Genomic DNA, 17,189 nt, shown 5'->3' on the forward strand with positions numbered 1-17,189 from the left:
GAGCATTACCCTGCATCTCTGGATTACTAGTCCAGCGACAATATCACCACACCATCGCCTCCCCCAAATAAGGGAAACATTTCCCCAGATGTGACTCAGTCAATGAACAGGGACATAATAAAAATGTTTCAAAATATTAATTTTTTTAAGTTACTAATGGAAACCTCATCCTGCCTGTGGATGAGGTTTCCTCAAAAATGCAAAGGCCGCCTGGCCTATTCACAGCCCTCCCACCCCCGTCAACCATAAGGTTGGACAGGCAGCAAAAAATAGGATTTGATTAATTAAAGGCCTTAATAGGCCTCTTAATTGTCGACGGGCGCGCTGCCGGCTCTCATGCATGCCTGCCATCTGAAATATCGCACAAGTGCACAATGACGTTGAGACGTTTGCCCGATGTCATCACGCACTATTTTACTCCCGACCGGGTCAGGCGCGCGCATGCCCACAGGACGTAAAATTCTGTCCCTGGAGATCAGGGACATAACTCTTACAAAGGACACATAGCACAGGAACAGGCCATTCAGCCGAATCAGTCCATGCCTGTGTTTATGCTTCACTTGGGCCTTCTCCTATCTTTCCTCATTTAAATGCACCATTGTAAGCCCCTATTCCCTTCTCCCTCATATTCTTGTCCAGTTTCCCCTTACATACATCTATACTATCCATCTCAGCCACTCCTTGTTGCTCTGAATTCTGCCTTCTCACCACTCTTTGGGTAAAGAAGTTTGATTCCCTATTGGATTTCTTGGGGAATATCTTATATTGATAGCTCTAGTTATGTTCTTCCTCACAAGGGGAAACATCATCTCTGTATCCAAGCTATCAAAACCTTTCATAATTTTAAATACCTCTATTAGGCACAGAGGTTTCCTCACTTACAATTAACGGGAAAATGAAATGGGACTTGTCATGAATGTTGAATACATTTCATGCCAGGGTCAAAAACAGAAAATACAGGAAAAACTCAGCAGGTCTCACAGCATCTGTGGAGAGAAGAAAACAAAGTTAACTTTTCGAGTCCATATGACCCTTCTTCAGAGCTGAAGAGAAGTGGAAATGTGATTAAATCTATACTGTTTAAGGGGGTAGGGCATGTGGAGCTGGATAGAAGACCAGCGATCACATTTCCACTTCTCTTCAGCTCCGAAGGGTCATACAGAATCAAAACATTAACTTTGTTTTACTCCCTTCACAGATGCTGTCAGACCTGCTGAGTTTTTCCACCATTTCCTGTTTTTGTTCCAGATTTCCAGCATTCGCATGTATTTTGCTTTTATTTCATGCCAGAGTGTTCTTTTGCCTAGGAAAGCAATAAGCAGCTATTGGAGATATTTCTTTGTTCCCAAACATGCGGGTGTTATTTTTAATTCATTCATGGGATATGAAAATCACTGTAAGGCCAGAATTTATTGCCCAATCCCTAATTTCCCTTGATAAAATAGTGGTAAATCTTGAACCACTGAAGCTCATGTAGAGGAGGTAGATCCCCAGTGCTGCTAAGGAAGGATGTTGATCCAATGACAGTGAAGGATGGGTGATATAGTTCCAAGTCAGGATGGTGTATGACTTGGAAGGAAAGTACGGGTGGAGGAGGTGTTTCCATGCATCTGCTGCCCTTGTTGTTCTAGGTGGTAAAGGTTGTGGGTTTGGAAGATGCTTAGTGAGGCTGTTGCAGTACATCTTGTAGATGGTATACACGTTATCATTATGCATTTGTGGTAGAGGGATTGAGATTTAGTATGGTGGATGGGGTGTTGATCAAACAGCACTAGTTGTCCTGGATGGTGTTGAGCTTCTTGAATGTTGTTGGAGCTGCACTCACCTAGGAAAGTGAAACGTACTCCATCATACTCCTGACTTATCCTTATAGATGCTAGACAGGTTTTGGTAAGTCAGGGGGTGAGTTACTCATCGCACAATTCCCAGCCTCTGACCTGCTTTTGTAGTCACAGTATTTATATGGCTGGTTCTGTTCGGTTTCTGAGCAAGGACGTTGATGGGGGAGATTCAGCAATAGTAATGTCATTGAATGTCAAAAGGGAGATGGTTAGATTTTCTCTTATTGGAGATGGTCAATGCCTGACACTTGTGTGGCATGAATATTACTTGTCACTTATCAGCCCAGTTATGGGGATTGAGTGTCATTTAAGCATTACTGGTCATTTAGATATAAATTGTTTTTGATCCAATTTTTAATTTATTTTTTAAAGCCTTTGGAATATTTGTTGTTAAGAAACATTTTGTATTCATAAGTGAAAGTTTTGAAAATTTACAATTCTAGGTTCAGGGCTAAGTTCCATCATGCAAGTCCATTAACAACTTGCATTTATATGCCTGTCCTTAACAAAGAAAAAGCTAAAGAGCACAACCTGAATAGAAGCACTGAGGGACTGGGAGATTAGAAGCATCAATGCGCAATTTCAGAAATGGTGTAGTAGGGAGATATCATATTTAAATAGGTTTTGTGTTTTATTATAAAGGCAGGACTCTATCATCTTTTGGTGCTGTGCTTCATTTGCTAGAAAGGACATTTTTTATTCGATCATGGGATGTGGCAAGGCAAGCATTTATTTCCTATCCCTAATTGCCCTTCAGAAGGTGGTGGTGATCTGCCTTCTTGAACCACTGCAGTCCATGTGGTGTCGGTGCTCCCACAGTGTTGTTAGGGAGGGAGATCTAGGATTTTGACTCAGAGATGGTGAAGGAATGGCAATATACTTCCAAGTCAGGATGGTGAGTGGCTTGAAGGAGAACTTGCAGGTGGTGGTGTTCCCATCCATCTGCTGTCCTTGTACTTCTAGATGGTATGGCGATGGGTTTGGAAGGTGCTGTTTAAGGAGCCTTGGGTGAGTTTCTGCAGTACATCTTGTAGATGGTACTCACTGCTGCTACTGTGCTTTGGTGGTGGAGGGAATGTATGTTGTAGATGGGGTGCCAATCAAGTGGGCTGCTTTGTCCTGGATGGTGTGAAGCTTCTTGAGTGTTGTTTGAGCTGCATTCATCCAAGTAAGCAGAGAGTATTCCATCACACTCCTGACTTGTGCCTTGTAGATGGTGGACAGGCTTTGGGGAGTCAGGAGGTGAGTTACTTGCTGCAGAATTCCTAGCCTCTGACCTACTCTTGTAGCCACAGTATTTATATGACTAATCCAGTTCAGTTTGTGGTCAATGGTAACCCCCAGGATGTTGATAGTGGGGGATTCAGCGATGGTAATGCCATTGAATGTCAAGGGGCAATGGTTAGATTCTCTCTTGGTGGGATGGTCATTGCCTGGCGCTTGTGTGACGCGAATGTTACTTGTCACTTGTCAGTCCATGACTGGGTGTTGTCCAGGTCTTGCTGAATTTGTACTTTGAGAGATCCCAGGTTTGTAACAGGCACTAAATACAAGCAAGTCTTTCTTTTTTGACATATTTCCCCCCAGTTCCTTTTGTTTCATAAATGTTCACATTTTATGCATGCCTGAGAGAGTGATCATATGAACTGTTCAAAGGCCAATACCTTTCAGACCAACTATGGGGAACACATCAGTGTGGCATGAAACTGGCTCTGACTCCTATTTACCTACTCTTTATGGAATGCCTAACCTTTGCTGTAATAACTATGTTTGGTAACTCAGTGGTGCAGAAATTGGATCCCATTGCATCTACTTTACAAGCATAAAATGGGCACACAATGAAGGTCAATTTTGGGAGCCATTTGTCTTACACTTCAGTAACACCTGAAAGACATTTCACCAGACATGTGAATGAGTGACCTAACATCTAATTTAGGCATGCTTGCAGAAATTGGATTGGATTGTGAGCCAGGCTGTCACCGCTCAGCTTTCTTCAATGGCAGATATATTCGAAGCATCAGATGCCAACAAGAGGTCATTAAAAAAAACCCAAAAGCTTTGCTGTAGAGCCGAGAAGAGCTTATTCATCAATTTGAAGCTGTTGCATTGCCTGTGGAAGTGGGACTGGCGCCCAGATAATATAATTGAAGTCAAAAGGTGAAGTTGGGTTGGCCTCGAGCCTCCTGGTTCAGTGTGTGCTGATGATGTGCCGTTGGTTATGTGCCCAAAATTGAGCCCAAATAATTTTTACCCCACTATGTGGAGGAATCACAGGAATGAACCTTTACCCCCCAACTCTATGATGAACCAGTACATGAATTAATGGCTCATGTGAAAGTGCAACGGTGTTCATTGTTTAAAACTGGCACTGGACCATGTACTGTAAATGTTTGTCACTATATCCAACAGTCATTTTAAGCAGTTTTTCACATTTGGAAAGCATACGTAACACAAACTTCATTGTGCATTACTACTTGTTAAAATGTTATAGTCTAACTAATTCATATTAGTTCCTATTTGTTCCTGTTTAACTGGTCTACCAAAGAAAAAAATAATTGAAAGGCAATAATAAATGTATTGGATGAACTTTTCAAAACATTTTAAGATGCTCTGTTTTGTTTTCACACAGTGAACATAGTAGAAACATTGCAGGAGTTTTGGGAGAAGAAGAGAAAGCAAGGAGCTATCTTTAAGAATGGAAGCCTTGTGGTGTATGAATCAGTGCCATCTCCTCTTGCCCCATATGTATGTTATGTGACTCTACCAGGAGGCAGTTGCTTTGGCAGCTTCCAGGTAACACTCATTTACATTATATTTTGCATTGCACATGTACGTTGTATGTTATAGTTTCCACTTTAATAATGATACTGTTCTTTTTTTACAAAGTATTCCTGTTATTCTGTTCTTGGATTTATGCTCATTTCCAAAGTGCTGGCTGGATTCACCTGTAGAATGATACAGCCACAAGCCATGCAGCCCATAAAATCAAAAAATGTGTCTATCATTCAACGTTTTACTAACATCCGTGACATTTGACATACTGATAACATAGAGCAGGATTTTCCATTCTGGAAGCTAAAGCCAGGATTTTCTGCTCCCATTTGCGGCAGGCATCATAACGGGCAGGAGCAGAAAATATCGGGACATTGCAAAAATTGGCTTCACAGTGTTATAATATCAGCTTGTGATCATCAATGGTGGGCCACGTTTCTCAATGCAGAATGTTGGAAACTTAATTTAAATATTTCAGCATCTCATTAAAAGCTTCGCTCGCCAGAATCATCGGCCTATGTTAGATCATGATCTCATGTTGGCATGACTGCATGCAGACACGTTCCACAACAGAACATAAACGACGTGCACCTGGCGAGTTGCACTTCGCTCGGGACTTCGAGATTTGTTTGCCTACCCTGCTTCAGGAAGCACTCACAGTCATCAGCACCAGGCTTCGCAGACAGCACCACGTCACTTTTAGGGAGGCTCAGGGACAGGTCTCTACCTACCAGACCAGCATTAAGGCAAGGGAGTTATTCAATGGCTGCAGGGCTAGGGCTTGATTTGGGAAGGGGAATATCCCAGGGTGTTTTTGGGGGCACATGTTGATCTGTGCAAGTGGCCTTAAGATGGTGAGGGCTGAGGAGGCAGTCTCCAGAGGAGATGAGGCCAGATGGCAATGTGAGGGTGTGTGTGAGAGAGTGAGTGCTGATTTCACTGTGACTGGCAGTGAGTGAGATGCCAGTGAGTGTGTGAAGGCCTTGTGAGATTTTTGTTATTCATTCACGGGATGTGGGCGTTGCTGGCTAGGCCAGTATTTATTGCCTATCCCTAATTGCCCTTGGGAAGGAGGTGTTGAGCTGCCTTCTGGAACCGTTGCAGCCCATGTGGTGTAAGTACACACACAGTGCTGATAGGGAGTGAGTTGCAGGATTTTGACCCAGCAACAGTGAGGCAATGGTGATATATTTCCAAGTCACGATGGTGAATCACTTGGAGGGGAACTTCCAGGTTATGGTTTTCCCATGTGTCTGATGCCCTTGCCCTTCCAGATGGTAGTGGTTGTAGGTTTGGAAGGTGCTATCTAAGGAGGCTCGGTGAGTTCCTGCACTGCATCTTGTAGATAGTATATACTGTTGCTATTGTGCATCAGCGATAGAGGGAGTGAATGTTTGTAGATGGGGTGCCAATCAAGTGGGCTGCTTTGTCCTGAATGGTGTCAAGCTTCTTCAGTGTTGTGGGAGCTGCATTCATCCAGACAAATGGAGAGTATTCCATCACACTCCTGACTTGAGCCTTGTAGATGGTGAACAGACTTTGGGGAGTCAGGAGGTGAGTTACTCACCACAGGATTCCAAATCTCTGACCTGCTTTTGTAGCCACAGTATTTATATGGCTAGTCCAGTTCAGTTTCTGGTCAATGGTAAACCCCAGGAAGTTGATAGTGGGGAATTCAGAGATAGTAATGCCATTGAATGTCAAAGGGTGATGGTAAGATTGTCTCATTTGGATATGGTCATTGCCTGGCACTTGTGTGGTGCAAATGTTACTTGCCACTTGTCAGTCCAAGCCTGCAAATTGTCCAGTATTGCTGCATTTGGATTTGGACTGCTTCAGTGTCTGAGGAGCGAATGGTGCTGAACATTGTAGAATTATCAGCAAACATCTCAACTTCTGACCTTATGATGGAAGAGAGGTCATTGGTGAAGCAACTGAAGATGGTTGGGCCGAGGACACTACTCTGAGGAACATCTGCAGTGATGTCCTAGAACTGAGATGATTGACCACCAACAACAACAACCATCTTTCTTTGTGCTAGGTATGACTCCAACCTGATTCCCACTGGCTCCAGTTTTGCAAGCCCCCCTTGATGCCACACTCGGTCAAATGCAGCCTTGATGTCAATGGCAGACACTGTCACCTCACCTCGGGAGTTCAGCTCTTTAGTCAATGTTTGAACCAAGGCTGTAATGAGGTCAAGAGCTGAGTGGTCCTGGTGGAATCCAAACTGAACTGCCACTTGATAGCACTGTTAACAACGCCTTCCATCACTTTACTGAGTGTGTGAGTTCAGAGTGATGAGATGGTTGCCTTATCCTGGCGACATGGATGAGATCATTCATCTTCTTTCTGCACTGGATGACCAACCTCTACTGTGTGGTATTGGCACTGACCACCACTGCACCGTCTCCAAAGCAGGAGTGGTTAGATCGCTGGACCTCCAGCAGCCAGAAAGGGGGTAGAGGACATTGTGGTGGGCCTTCAAAAGGCATTCCAGGGACGGGTCTTGGCATTCAGGTCCATGTCTTCACTGGACCTGTCCTGGGCTACAAGCATTGAGAACTGTGTGCGCGGTTGCAGTTTAGATATGGCACCCAGAGTGTGGAAACGGTGAACTAACGGCAGGGCAGGTGATTCAGAGCTTGCCTGCCAGGGATATGGCATATTTCTTGTGGCTGCATAATTAATGAGGCGGGAAGCAGGTGATATGACGCAAAAACCTGCCCTTGTTGCTGGCAGGTAAAATGTGTTTTTTCACGTCCACCACTGCACTTATTGCAATTCATGGAAAATTTCAGCCCAAGTATGGTGGCTGGCAGGATAAGTGGCACGTTTCCCACTGGGTGGTGGGGCAGGTTCTTGTGCCAATTGAATGCTTGGAACCTCACTAATTATGCATCAGTGAGCTGCTGTCTGAATCACATGGCAGGGCGGGCATTGATTCATTTGTCCCACCATCACTTTATGAGGTCAAAGGTCCTGGCACCATATTTAAACAACAGCCAAATGCAAATATTCACTCTCTGCAGCCCAGCTGTGTGGTCTGGATTCTCTGAGATGGCCCCCAGAAGAAAGAAGCCATGTAGCCCCAGATTCAGCCATGACTCCCTGGTGACTCTCCTCAAAGCCATCCGCTTTGATCTTGATGTCCTCTTTCCCAGGTGTGAATCCAGGATGTCCATCAACCTCACCTCTCTGACCTGGAAAGGGGTAGCAGCAGGTGTCAGTGCCACTGGGAACCAAAAAAGACTTGCCCTGAAGTGCAGGAAGAGGATGAATGATTAAACCCGCTCTGTCAGGGTAAGCCAACCCTCTGCTCCCTTCAAACTCACACTCCCATAATGGCATCAGGCACTCCAAGGGTTACACTCCTCAGGGATCTCACATGCTAACAGTGAAGGAGACATCAGCACTGAATGTCTCACACACTTTACCATCACCAGCGTCTCTTCTATCATGCTGCACAAACAGCGCCTTCAGCCCTTACTGGGGTGGGCTCAGCACACACAGCAGACGTGCATGCTTCCCAACCTCTCCTCCGTCCCTTCTCATCACATTCCATCCATTTGTCTTCATGCAGGCCAAGCTGGCCCACAACAGGAGAGAAAGATCCCAGATGGGAGGAGGATGGCAGACATTCAGGAGCTCACTACTTTCAAGGAGGAGGCAGCCAAGTTGGCAGGGGGGAAACAGGGATCATTCCTGTGGGGAAGGCAGAATTGGCCTCCCCGAGCAACCCAATATGGATGAGTCCACCATGAGTTGATCATATCCTGACATTCACAGTGAGTGACATGCAATATTGTATTCAATTTGTTCATGAACTAAATCGCTGTTCTCTCTCTTACAGTCACTAGCAGGCCTAGGCAGAGGTCCAGCCAGCCCATCAGTCCTAGCTGGCCCACCTCAGATGAGGACCCTTTTACAGAAGACTTGACTGCATTCACCTGCATCCTCCAACAGAGCAGATCTACATTAGGCTTGGGATGACTTTCTGGAGAATACCTCACTGACATGCCTCCACAGCAGTCGGAGGCAGTGACAGCCCGGGTCTCTGGCACCTGGAGAACTGCTGAAGAACAGGCATCTGCTCAGTCCGTGTCTGATGATGAGCCTCTGGAAACAGCTGTACAGCACATGCTGGAGATGCAAAGACAGGTGGCAAAACATCAGAACACCCCTTTAGCAGAGTTGTTAATAACTAGGGAGCATAGATTTAAAGTAAGGGGCAGGAGGTTTAGAGGGGATTTGAGGAAAACATTTTTCAGCCAGAGGGTGATTGGAATCTGGAACACACTGCCTGAAACAGGAACCCTCAGAAGATTTGAAAAATATTTAGATGAGCACTTGAAACGCCATAGCATACAGGGCTACGGGCCAAGTGCTGGAAAATGGGATTAGAATAGGTGCTTGATGGCCGGCATGGACACGATGGGCTGAAGAGCCTGTTTCTGTGTTGTATAACTCTATGACTTTATCAGGTAGAGTTGCGAGAGGCAGTCAACAAACTAGAGCAAAGCATGGAGATTTCTGTCCATGCTCTGTCTGATGTTGTGTCTCCGTGATTGCCTCCCTTTGTGTGCCTCAGATTCATGTTGTGTTTAGCAGACATGTGCACATTGAAGTCACCATGGGAAGGGTGATGACTGTCTTGGAGACCCTGGTCTAGCAGGTTCTGCCAGGTTTGCGCTCAGACCTGCACTGCATCGCTCTAGACATTGGTATGATCCATCAGTGGCTAGACGAGAAGGGGGTGGGGCACCTCAACCTCACTCCAGTTGCCCCTTCTCCTCAAGAAGTCAGGCAGGGGCCCTCAGGCACCCAAAGGGAGGAGGAAGATGAGCTGGACAACCTGGGCCATCCACCCAGGAGACTCCGACAATGTTCAGCCGATCCCAGTCCCCTCTGCCTGTGAACCCATCAGCTCCAGCTCTACAGGCCGAGGAGGGTGCACCTGCTGACTGTAGGAGATTCAAAGCCGGCCGGAGCCCTCCAGGCCTCGGGCTACTAGAGGACACTTGCCAAGGTCATCACAAACAGCAGGGCGTCGCAGTCAGTAGGCTGCCTCCACCTCTGCTGCGGATGTCAGGGATACATCTAGATGTAGTGGCAGGGTAAGAAAAATTAAGAAATGCTAAGAGTACAATTGTGGCAAAGGTGCTCACTAATTGTAAATATCTTTCACCTTTGTAAATACATTTTGAGTTCATGATAATGGTCTCATGTGAATGCCTCTTGTATATGAGTCTATGTGCCCTCTTATTGCGAGGGTGTCTCAAACTCCCACTCTGTGATTGCCTCCCTTTGTGTGTCTCAGATACATGTGATGTTTAGCAGACTCATGTAAGTCACTTGCCCCCTGTGTCTTGTAAGGGAGGTGTGTCAAACCATATCCTGAAAGTGACTGCACATTGAAATTTGATCCTTTAAGCCTTGCAGCACACCATAGAATTATGTGTGCTCATGTGTATTGGAGGGTTAAAAATAATATATCATCAACACTAAGCTGTATTCATTGGGTGTGTGAAAGCACATGACCTGTATCCTTTATGGTCTCTACAACAATGTGCAAATCTCTGTGGCCACTGAAAGTGTCTCCTTCAGGTGGCAATGACTGCACAATATGCAGTTGACGCAGGCTGTGAGGTGGTGTGCTCCTTTTCACCTCAGAGACTGGCTGTATGCAGCTTTGGGCACTGACCTTTCCAAGAATGAGGTCTTCATGATCCTTAAGGGTTACAGGTCCAAGGCTGAACACTGATCTCCTTCCATGTCACTGCTTGGTGCCAAGGGTTAGGAAAAATGCCTTTGGCTCCGCTTACCTGGACCTTACTCTTACTGGAACCTCATGGCTATCAGTGTATCACGGGCACATCTCCCACCTCGTGCCACTGTGATGGCATCCTCATGTGGAAGCTGACTATCATCACCCTCCTCAGGTTCCGTCCCTTCCAAGTCCTCCTCATCTAAGGAAATCTCAGCTTCCTCCATGTCTCCCTCTGGCAAGTGATCTCCTCTGAAGTGCCAGCTTGTGCAGGGTGCAACAGACCATGATGATGCTGGACACCGTCTCTGGAGACTACTGCAGAGCCCCACCTGATGGGTCCAAACATCAGAAGCACATCTTTAGGATGCCAATGATTTGCTCAATGATGGACCTTGTCACAGAGATACATCTCGTGTTGTATCTCTCCTCTGAGGCACTTTGAGGATGATACACAGGTGTCATGAGCCATCTCTTCAGTGGGTATGCCTTATCACCCAGCAGCCAACCCTGTAAGTGCCAAGGCCCTTCGAATATCTGTGGCACCTGGGAATGACTCAGGATGTAGGAGTCGTGAGAACTCCCAGGGTACCTGGCACAAATGTGCATGATTTGCTTCTGGTGATTACAGACCAGCTGAATGTTGATGAAGAACAGGGGCTGCTGGTGGGGAGCTCTTAAAGCAACATGTGTGCAATCGATCACACCCTGTATTCTATGGAAGCCGGAGATCGCTGCAAATTCCAGAAATCTAGCAGCCTGGATAGCTTCATCCATTGTGAACCTTATATGATAATAAGCCTTACTGTAGAGGGCATCCATCACCACCTTTATACATTCATGTGTTGAGGCCTGGGAGATGGTGAATGGGTCTGCTGTGGATCCCTGGAATGAGCCGCTAGCAAAAAATTGATTGTGGTGGTGGCCTTCAGAGGCACTGGTATGGGATGGCCTCCCAAACCATGCAGTGACAGATCCTCTCACAGAATGTGCAGATATAAGCCACCATATCTCTTGACAAACGTAGACATGCATGGCACCGTCTCTCGCTGATCTCCAAATAGGACAAGTGTCTCCGGTATATGTTTGGCTGCGCCAGTCATCTCCATGGGATGAGTCTGACCTCCTCAGCCTCTGGTTCTTCCTGGGGCTTCTCTGGACCACGCAGTCAAGCTGGTGCTCTTCTCTAAGCTGCAGTAGACAGCACCAGGCCCTTTTCCTCCTGAATCTGAGCGCTGCCATCAAGAAGGCAGCATTGAGCACTGTCTCTATTCTGCAATCTTCCTTCTTCCTGTAGACAGATAGATCCAAGAGATGAATGTAGCTTACCTAACAATTACAGATCTCCCACACCAAGCTGGAAAGCTATCGTCATTCCCTTCGGCTGTGCTTGCATTATGTGCCTGTCCCTGTTCCATCCTTGGAGCTGAGGCGGTCCCTCACCAATCATAGGTGTCTAAGAAGCCACCCCAACAACCTGACATCTCTTTCCCATATAGGATGTAAAATGGTTTAGCACAGCCATGTGATTTTGAGCCTCACTAAAAGCAAATGCTACCTAATTTGGATTTGAGATTACTCCTGCCTTGGACCTTTGGGAATGATTGGATGTCTTGTGCCCTGTGACCCATGTCAAATGGACAATGCAGTTTGCAGGTTTGATAGATCTTCATGTATATATCCAACAGTTGCGCTCCCTTAATGGCTGGCTGCCTCTTCCCTTTTCTTAAATGCTCAATAAGACCACCTCTGATGTGACCCCAATGCCTAGTGTAGTGCCATGCAAAAGCGCAACATGAGTTCCTGGTGCCAACTCTAAATTTACAATAAAGTCTTCATGAGTTCTCTCAGCTGAACCTTTATCTCCATGTTGAAATGCTAATAAATACAAGGTTTCCCCTTGAAAGGTCTCCGGAGTCCAGCTATGGAATCCTCCCACACTGCCTCAGACCTCTCCCCTTGCAATTTTTTTCTAGTTTCATTTTTAAACTGCATCTTTGATTCAGGGTCACAACATGGTGGCGCTGCACTTCTACTTCCAGAACAGCTTCGACCCTCCCTGTCCCTCTGATCATGCTGGAATTCCACAATGTGCAGGTAGCTCCCCCTCCAGTCACTCTCCAGCCACGCCCCTCCCGCACCCACCACCACCCCCCCCCATAACCCTGGAGCCTGTAGTGATTGTTGTGGACATTTCTGCCCTTCCCCTGAACCCATCAGTGTGAATGTCCCCATGCCCCATGTAGACCTCACTCCACCCCATCTTGAAGCCATGTGTATGGCCATATACAGAAGCGCCCCTCCCCACCACGAGAGATTTAAGCACCACCCCCACTTTATTACTTTTTCCCCATTTATAGGCTGCAGGTACCTCACCATAACTATTCCATCTGCAGCCCAGTACGGAGCCAGGCACCCCGAGGAACACTGTGTGAGGCAGTGACCACACCCTGCACACCACGCTGTGCACAACCTCCATTGAACAGACAGGCCTTGCCCCTCCTTCAACCAGGACCACAACGTGCCCAAGGACTGCCTTTACTCTCTCAACTTAGCAATGTGGTCCACAGGGTCCCAGGACTGCCTTTAATCTCTCACCCCAATCATTTGGCCTCAACCTCAGGACTATGACTGTCCAACACTCATCTGTCCATTTCCTTCAGGACTCATGCCCCCCCCTCCCTCCAGTCATGAATCTCTGCGTACCCCTTCCCTCTTGTGCAACACTAATCCCCACTTACCCCAGTCATGTGTCTCTGTGCACCCTTCTCTCTCATGCCATACTAACGCCATCAACGGCCCTCCTGAGTCTGTGCGCACCACTTCCATGTCAGGCTCCAGCTCCCCACCCCAGATATCCCTCTGCCTGCCAAGCCACTCCGTTGCATTCAGCCTCATGTCTCAGCCTATTCCCTCCACCCCCTCACCCCACCCGCTGCATCATCCCCATGCTGGTCTCCGCTGGTAGAGTGCAGCCCTGTAACACCCAGTGCAAGGAGCCCTGCCTGCCAACCCCATATCTCACCTGAGCGATCAGCTTTGGCAGCAGTGACAATTCAGAGCAGCTCTGTTGCAGGTAGGCTTACAATATTGTAGGCACCAAAAAGTCAAGAGTGAAGTGAAGGTGGGAAGGTGCACACCACTCATATCCAGTTGTGAATCAGACCAGCCTAATTTCCTGCAAGGCTATGGGCCAAGTGCTGGTAAATGGAATTAGGTAGGAAGGTCAGGTGTTTCTCATGTGTCAATGCAGACTCAATGGGCTGAAGGGCCTCTTCTGCACTCTATGATTCTGGACTAGTATTCCAGAGATCCGAGCTAATGATCTAGGCACCAGGGTTCAAATCCCGTCTCGGCAAATGGTGAAATTTGAACTCACTAAAAATCTGGAATTAAAAGTATGATGATGACCATGAAACCATTGCTGATTGCTGCAAAAACCCATCCAGTTCACTAATGTCCTTTAGGGAAGGAAATCTGCCACTCTCACCTGGTCTGGTCTACATGTGAATTCAGACCCATAACAATGCGGTTGACTCTTAAAAAGCCCTCTCTATGAGGGCAATTAGGGATGGGCAATAAGTGCTGGCCTAGCCTGTAATGCCAAATCCCATGAACAAATATTTTTAAAATGTGCAGTAATTTAAAGGGGCCGGTTTGTGCACACCCTGCTCAAGTACTTTTGGCTACTGCACAGCCACATAGTTTAGATGAAACATATTATCTCCCATCTGGTTCTTTTGTCAATTACCTTCAGCTTGTGTTCTCTGGTCACCAACTCTGGGTAGATCCTGCCTATCCTCAACATACCCCCAAAGGCTTTGCAGGAAATAAAGGAATTGAGCTTAAGAAATGCCTTCCCCCATCAGGATTTGTGTCAGGATGTAGATGTAGCAGACCAAGGATCTTCTCCATACTGCAGTGGTTGATTTTTGACATACCCCAATCCAGGAATTTTGGGTCCATTCCCATCTGTACATTCTGGACGCTTTATCTATTTATATTTGCACAAATAAAAACATAGCAAGGGCAATGTGGAAGCAGTGAAATTGTGATTTCTTCTTTGTTAAACAGGAGTAAAATTAGCGCTACTTGGTTATGCTTGGCACATGCCAATGCAAAAATGCCAATTGTGTAAAAGGATGTGTGTATTGAGAATTTTAAACTTGATGCTGGTTTGGTTTTAGGGAGGATGTAAGTAACTCCTCAAGCATTTGAATATTCTACCTCTGTAGTGTTATACACACTCTCCCAGAGTTGCTCTCTCAGTACAGAAGACACTGGGCCTCCAGTACAGACCGTTAATTAACTGTTACTAGGATATGAGGACTCAACTGTCACCTCTCTTTATCCCAGTGGACCACAGCTTTATTCATTTTCCTGCAGATGACAGGAATTCCCATATATAGGGAACCATTGCTCCATAGAGTTGTATTATCTTCCATGTTATACAAATGTTCTTTTTTGCATTCAGGTTATAACTCACTCATCACTGTAACGGTTGAAGTATTTCTTCAGTTGACTTATGAAAAAAATATTCTTCCATCACAGGCTGTCATAGGTTATTCTCTATAGTCACAATAATTCATTTCATTTCAAAGCCAATATTTTCCAGGTGGTCTTTGCTGTGCTAATCTGATTGGTCATTTTTTAAAAACATCAAAACTATACATCCACAGGGCCTTCACTGTCTGTGCCATTGACCACAAACTTCATTCCAACTCGTGACCTGATCAGTGCTTCACTTTAACTTCTCCCTTCCTGCTCTATTGGCATATATAAATCTCCAAAATCAAATGTTTCTCATTATGAACCAAGGTGTTTTAGTTTAAATTCTGATTCATCCTTATTAACATCACCACCAAAAGTAACTTAACATCAGCTGACCACAGGAGACCGATTTCTTCTCCCCTCAGGTGAACCTTTTTGCCACCTAACTTTTCTGTCAATCACCATCACTGCAATAAACAGAGTAATTCATTAATAGGAAAGCGAAACTGCGGGTGGATCTCTGCTATACATTATTTGGGCTTGATATAGATCCAAAGAGTAAGTAAAGTGAGTGTTGGTCCTCCACAAGTGAAAATGGGGAGTTAATGGTAGATAATAAAGAAATGATGGATGAAATGAACAAATATTTTGCTCATGTCTTCACAACAGGGGATTCAAAAAACATCCCAGTAATAGCCATAATTCAAGAGGGGAACTTGGTGAAATTACAATCACTAGGGAAGCCTTCCTGACCAAACTGATGGAGCTGCGGGTAGACAAGTTTCCGGGTCCTGATGAACTTCATACTAGGATCTTAAAAGAGGTGGTTAATGAGGTCGTAGATGTGTTAATTTTTCAAAAATCGCTAGATTCTGAAAAGGTTCCATCAGACTGGAAAGTAGTAAATATGACACCTCTATTCAATAAGGGAGGGAGGGAGAAAAAAGGAAACTATAGGCCAGTTAGCCTGACATCTGTCGTGGGGAAGGTGCTAGAATCAATCATTAAGGAGGTTATAGTTGGGCACTTAGGAAAACTCAAGGTAATTGGGAAGAGTCAGCATGGTTTTGTGAAAGGGAATTCATGTTTAATCAATTTATTGGCATTCTTTGAAGGAATAACTTGCATAGTGAATAAAGGGGATCCTGTAGATGTGCTGTACTTGGATTTCCAGAAGGCACTCGATAAGGTGCCACATCAAAGGTTATTACGGAAAATAAAAGCTCGTGGTATTGGGGGTAACATATTAGCATTGATAGAAGATTGGCTGGATGGGAGAATACAGAGAGTATGCATAAATGGGTCTTTTTCTAATTGGCAGGATGTGACGAGTGGAGCCCTACAGGGATCTGTGTCTCAGTTTTTTACGATTTATATCAATGGCTTAGATGAGGGCAGCAAAGGCATGGTAGCTAAATTTGCAGATGACACAAAGATGGGTAGGAAAGTATATTGTGAAGAGAACATAAGGAGGCTGCAGACAGATACAGATAGGTTGAATGAGTGGGCAAAAATATGGTACATGGAGTACAATGTGGGAAAATGCGAAGTTGTTCACTTTGGCATGGAGAATAAAAATGCGGTGTATTACTTAAGTGGAGAACGGCTGCAGAATTCTGAGTCACAAAAGTTGGTACGCAGGTACAAGTAATTAAGAAGGCTAATGGAATGATATATTTCATTACAAGAGGAATTGAACATAAAGTAAAGAAGTTATGCTTCAGTCATACAGAGCATTGGTGAGACCACATTGCAAATATTGTGTGGAGTTTTGGTCTCCTTATTTAATGAAGGATGTTAATGTATTAGAGGCAGTTCAGGAGGTTTATTAGGTTGATACCTGGAATGGATGAGCGGTCTTATGAGGAAAGGTTGGATAGGCTGGGCTTGTTTCCACTGGAATTTAGAAGAGTGAGGGATGATTTGATTGAAGTATATAAGATCCTGAACATTTTTGATAAGGTGGATGCAGAAATGATGTTTCCTCTTGTGGGGAAGTCCAGAAGTAGGGGACACTGTTTTAAGATTAGGGGGTACTCTCTTAGGAGAGAGATGAGGAGACTTTTTTTCTCTCAGAGGATTGTGTGACTTTGGAACAGCGGTGAAGACAAGGTCATTGAATTTCTTTAAGACGGAGGTTAATATATTCTTGTTCCACAAAGGAATCAAAGGTTACCACAGGTAGATGGGAATGTGGGATTAGTAATACAAACAGATCAGCCATGATCTTATTGAGTGGCAGAGCAGGCTCGATGGGCCAAATGGCCTACTTCTGCTATTTCGTATGTTTATATGTTCATAACATAATTGCTTGTTAA

General features: G+C 45.3%; 1 protein-coding gene across 1 annotated transcript in view; it reads left to right on the forward strand.

Annotated features, from left to right (window-relative positions):
• Positions 1-17,189, forward strand: part of LOC121276787 (protein limb expression 1 homolog) — a 62,660-nt gene that overhangs the window by 4,036 nt on the left and 41,435 nt on the right. Inside the window, exon 2 of the mRNA XM_041185333.1 lies at positions 4,471-4,634. Within this exon, the coding sequence (XP_041041267.1) occupies positions 4,471-4,634 (164 nt within the window). The remainder of the gene's footprint in view (positions 1-4,470; positions 4,635-17,189) is intronic.

The sequence above is a fragment of the Carcharodon carcharias genome, chromosome 4 (genome assembly GCF_017639515.1).
Source record: "Carcharodon carcharias isolate sCarCar2 chromosome 4, sCarCar2.pri, whole genome shotgun sequence".
Lineage (NCBI taxonomy): Eukaryota > Metazoa > Chordata > Chondrichthyes > Lamniformes > Lamnidae > Carcharodon > Carcharodon carcharias.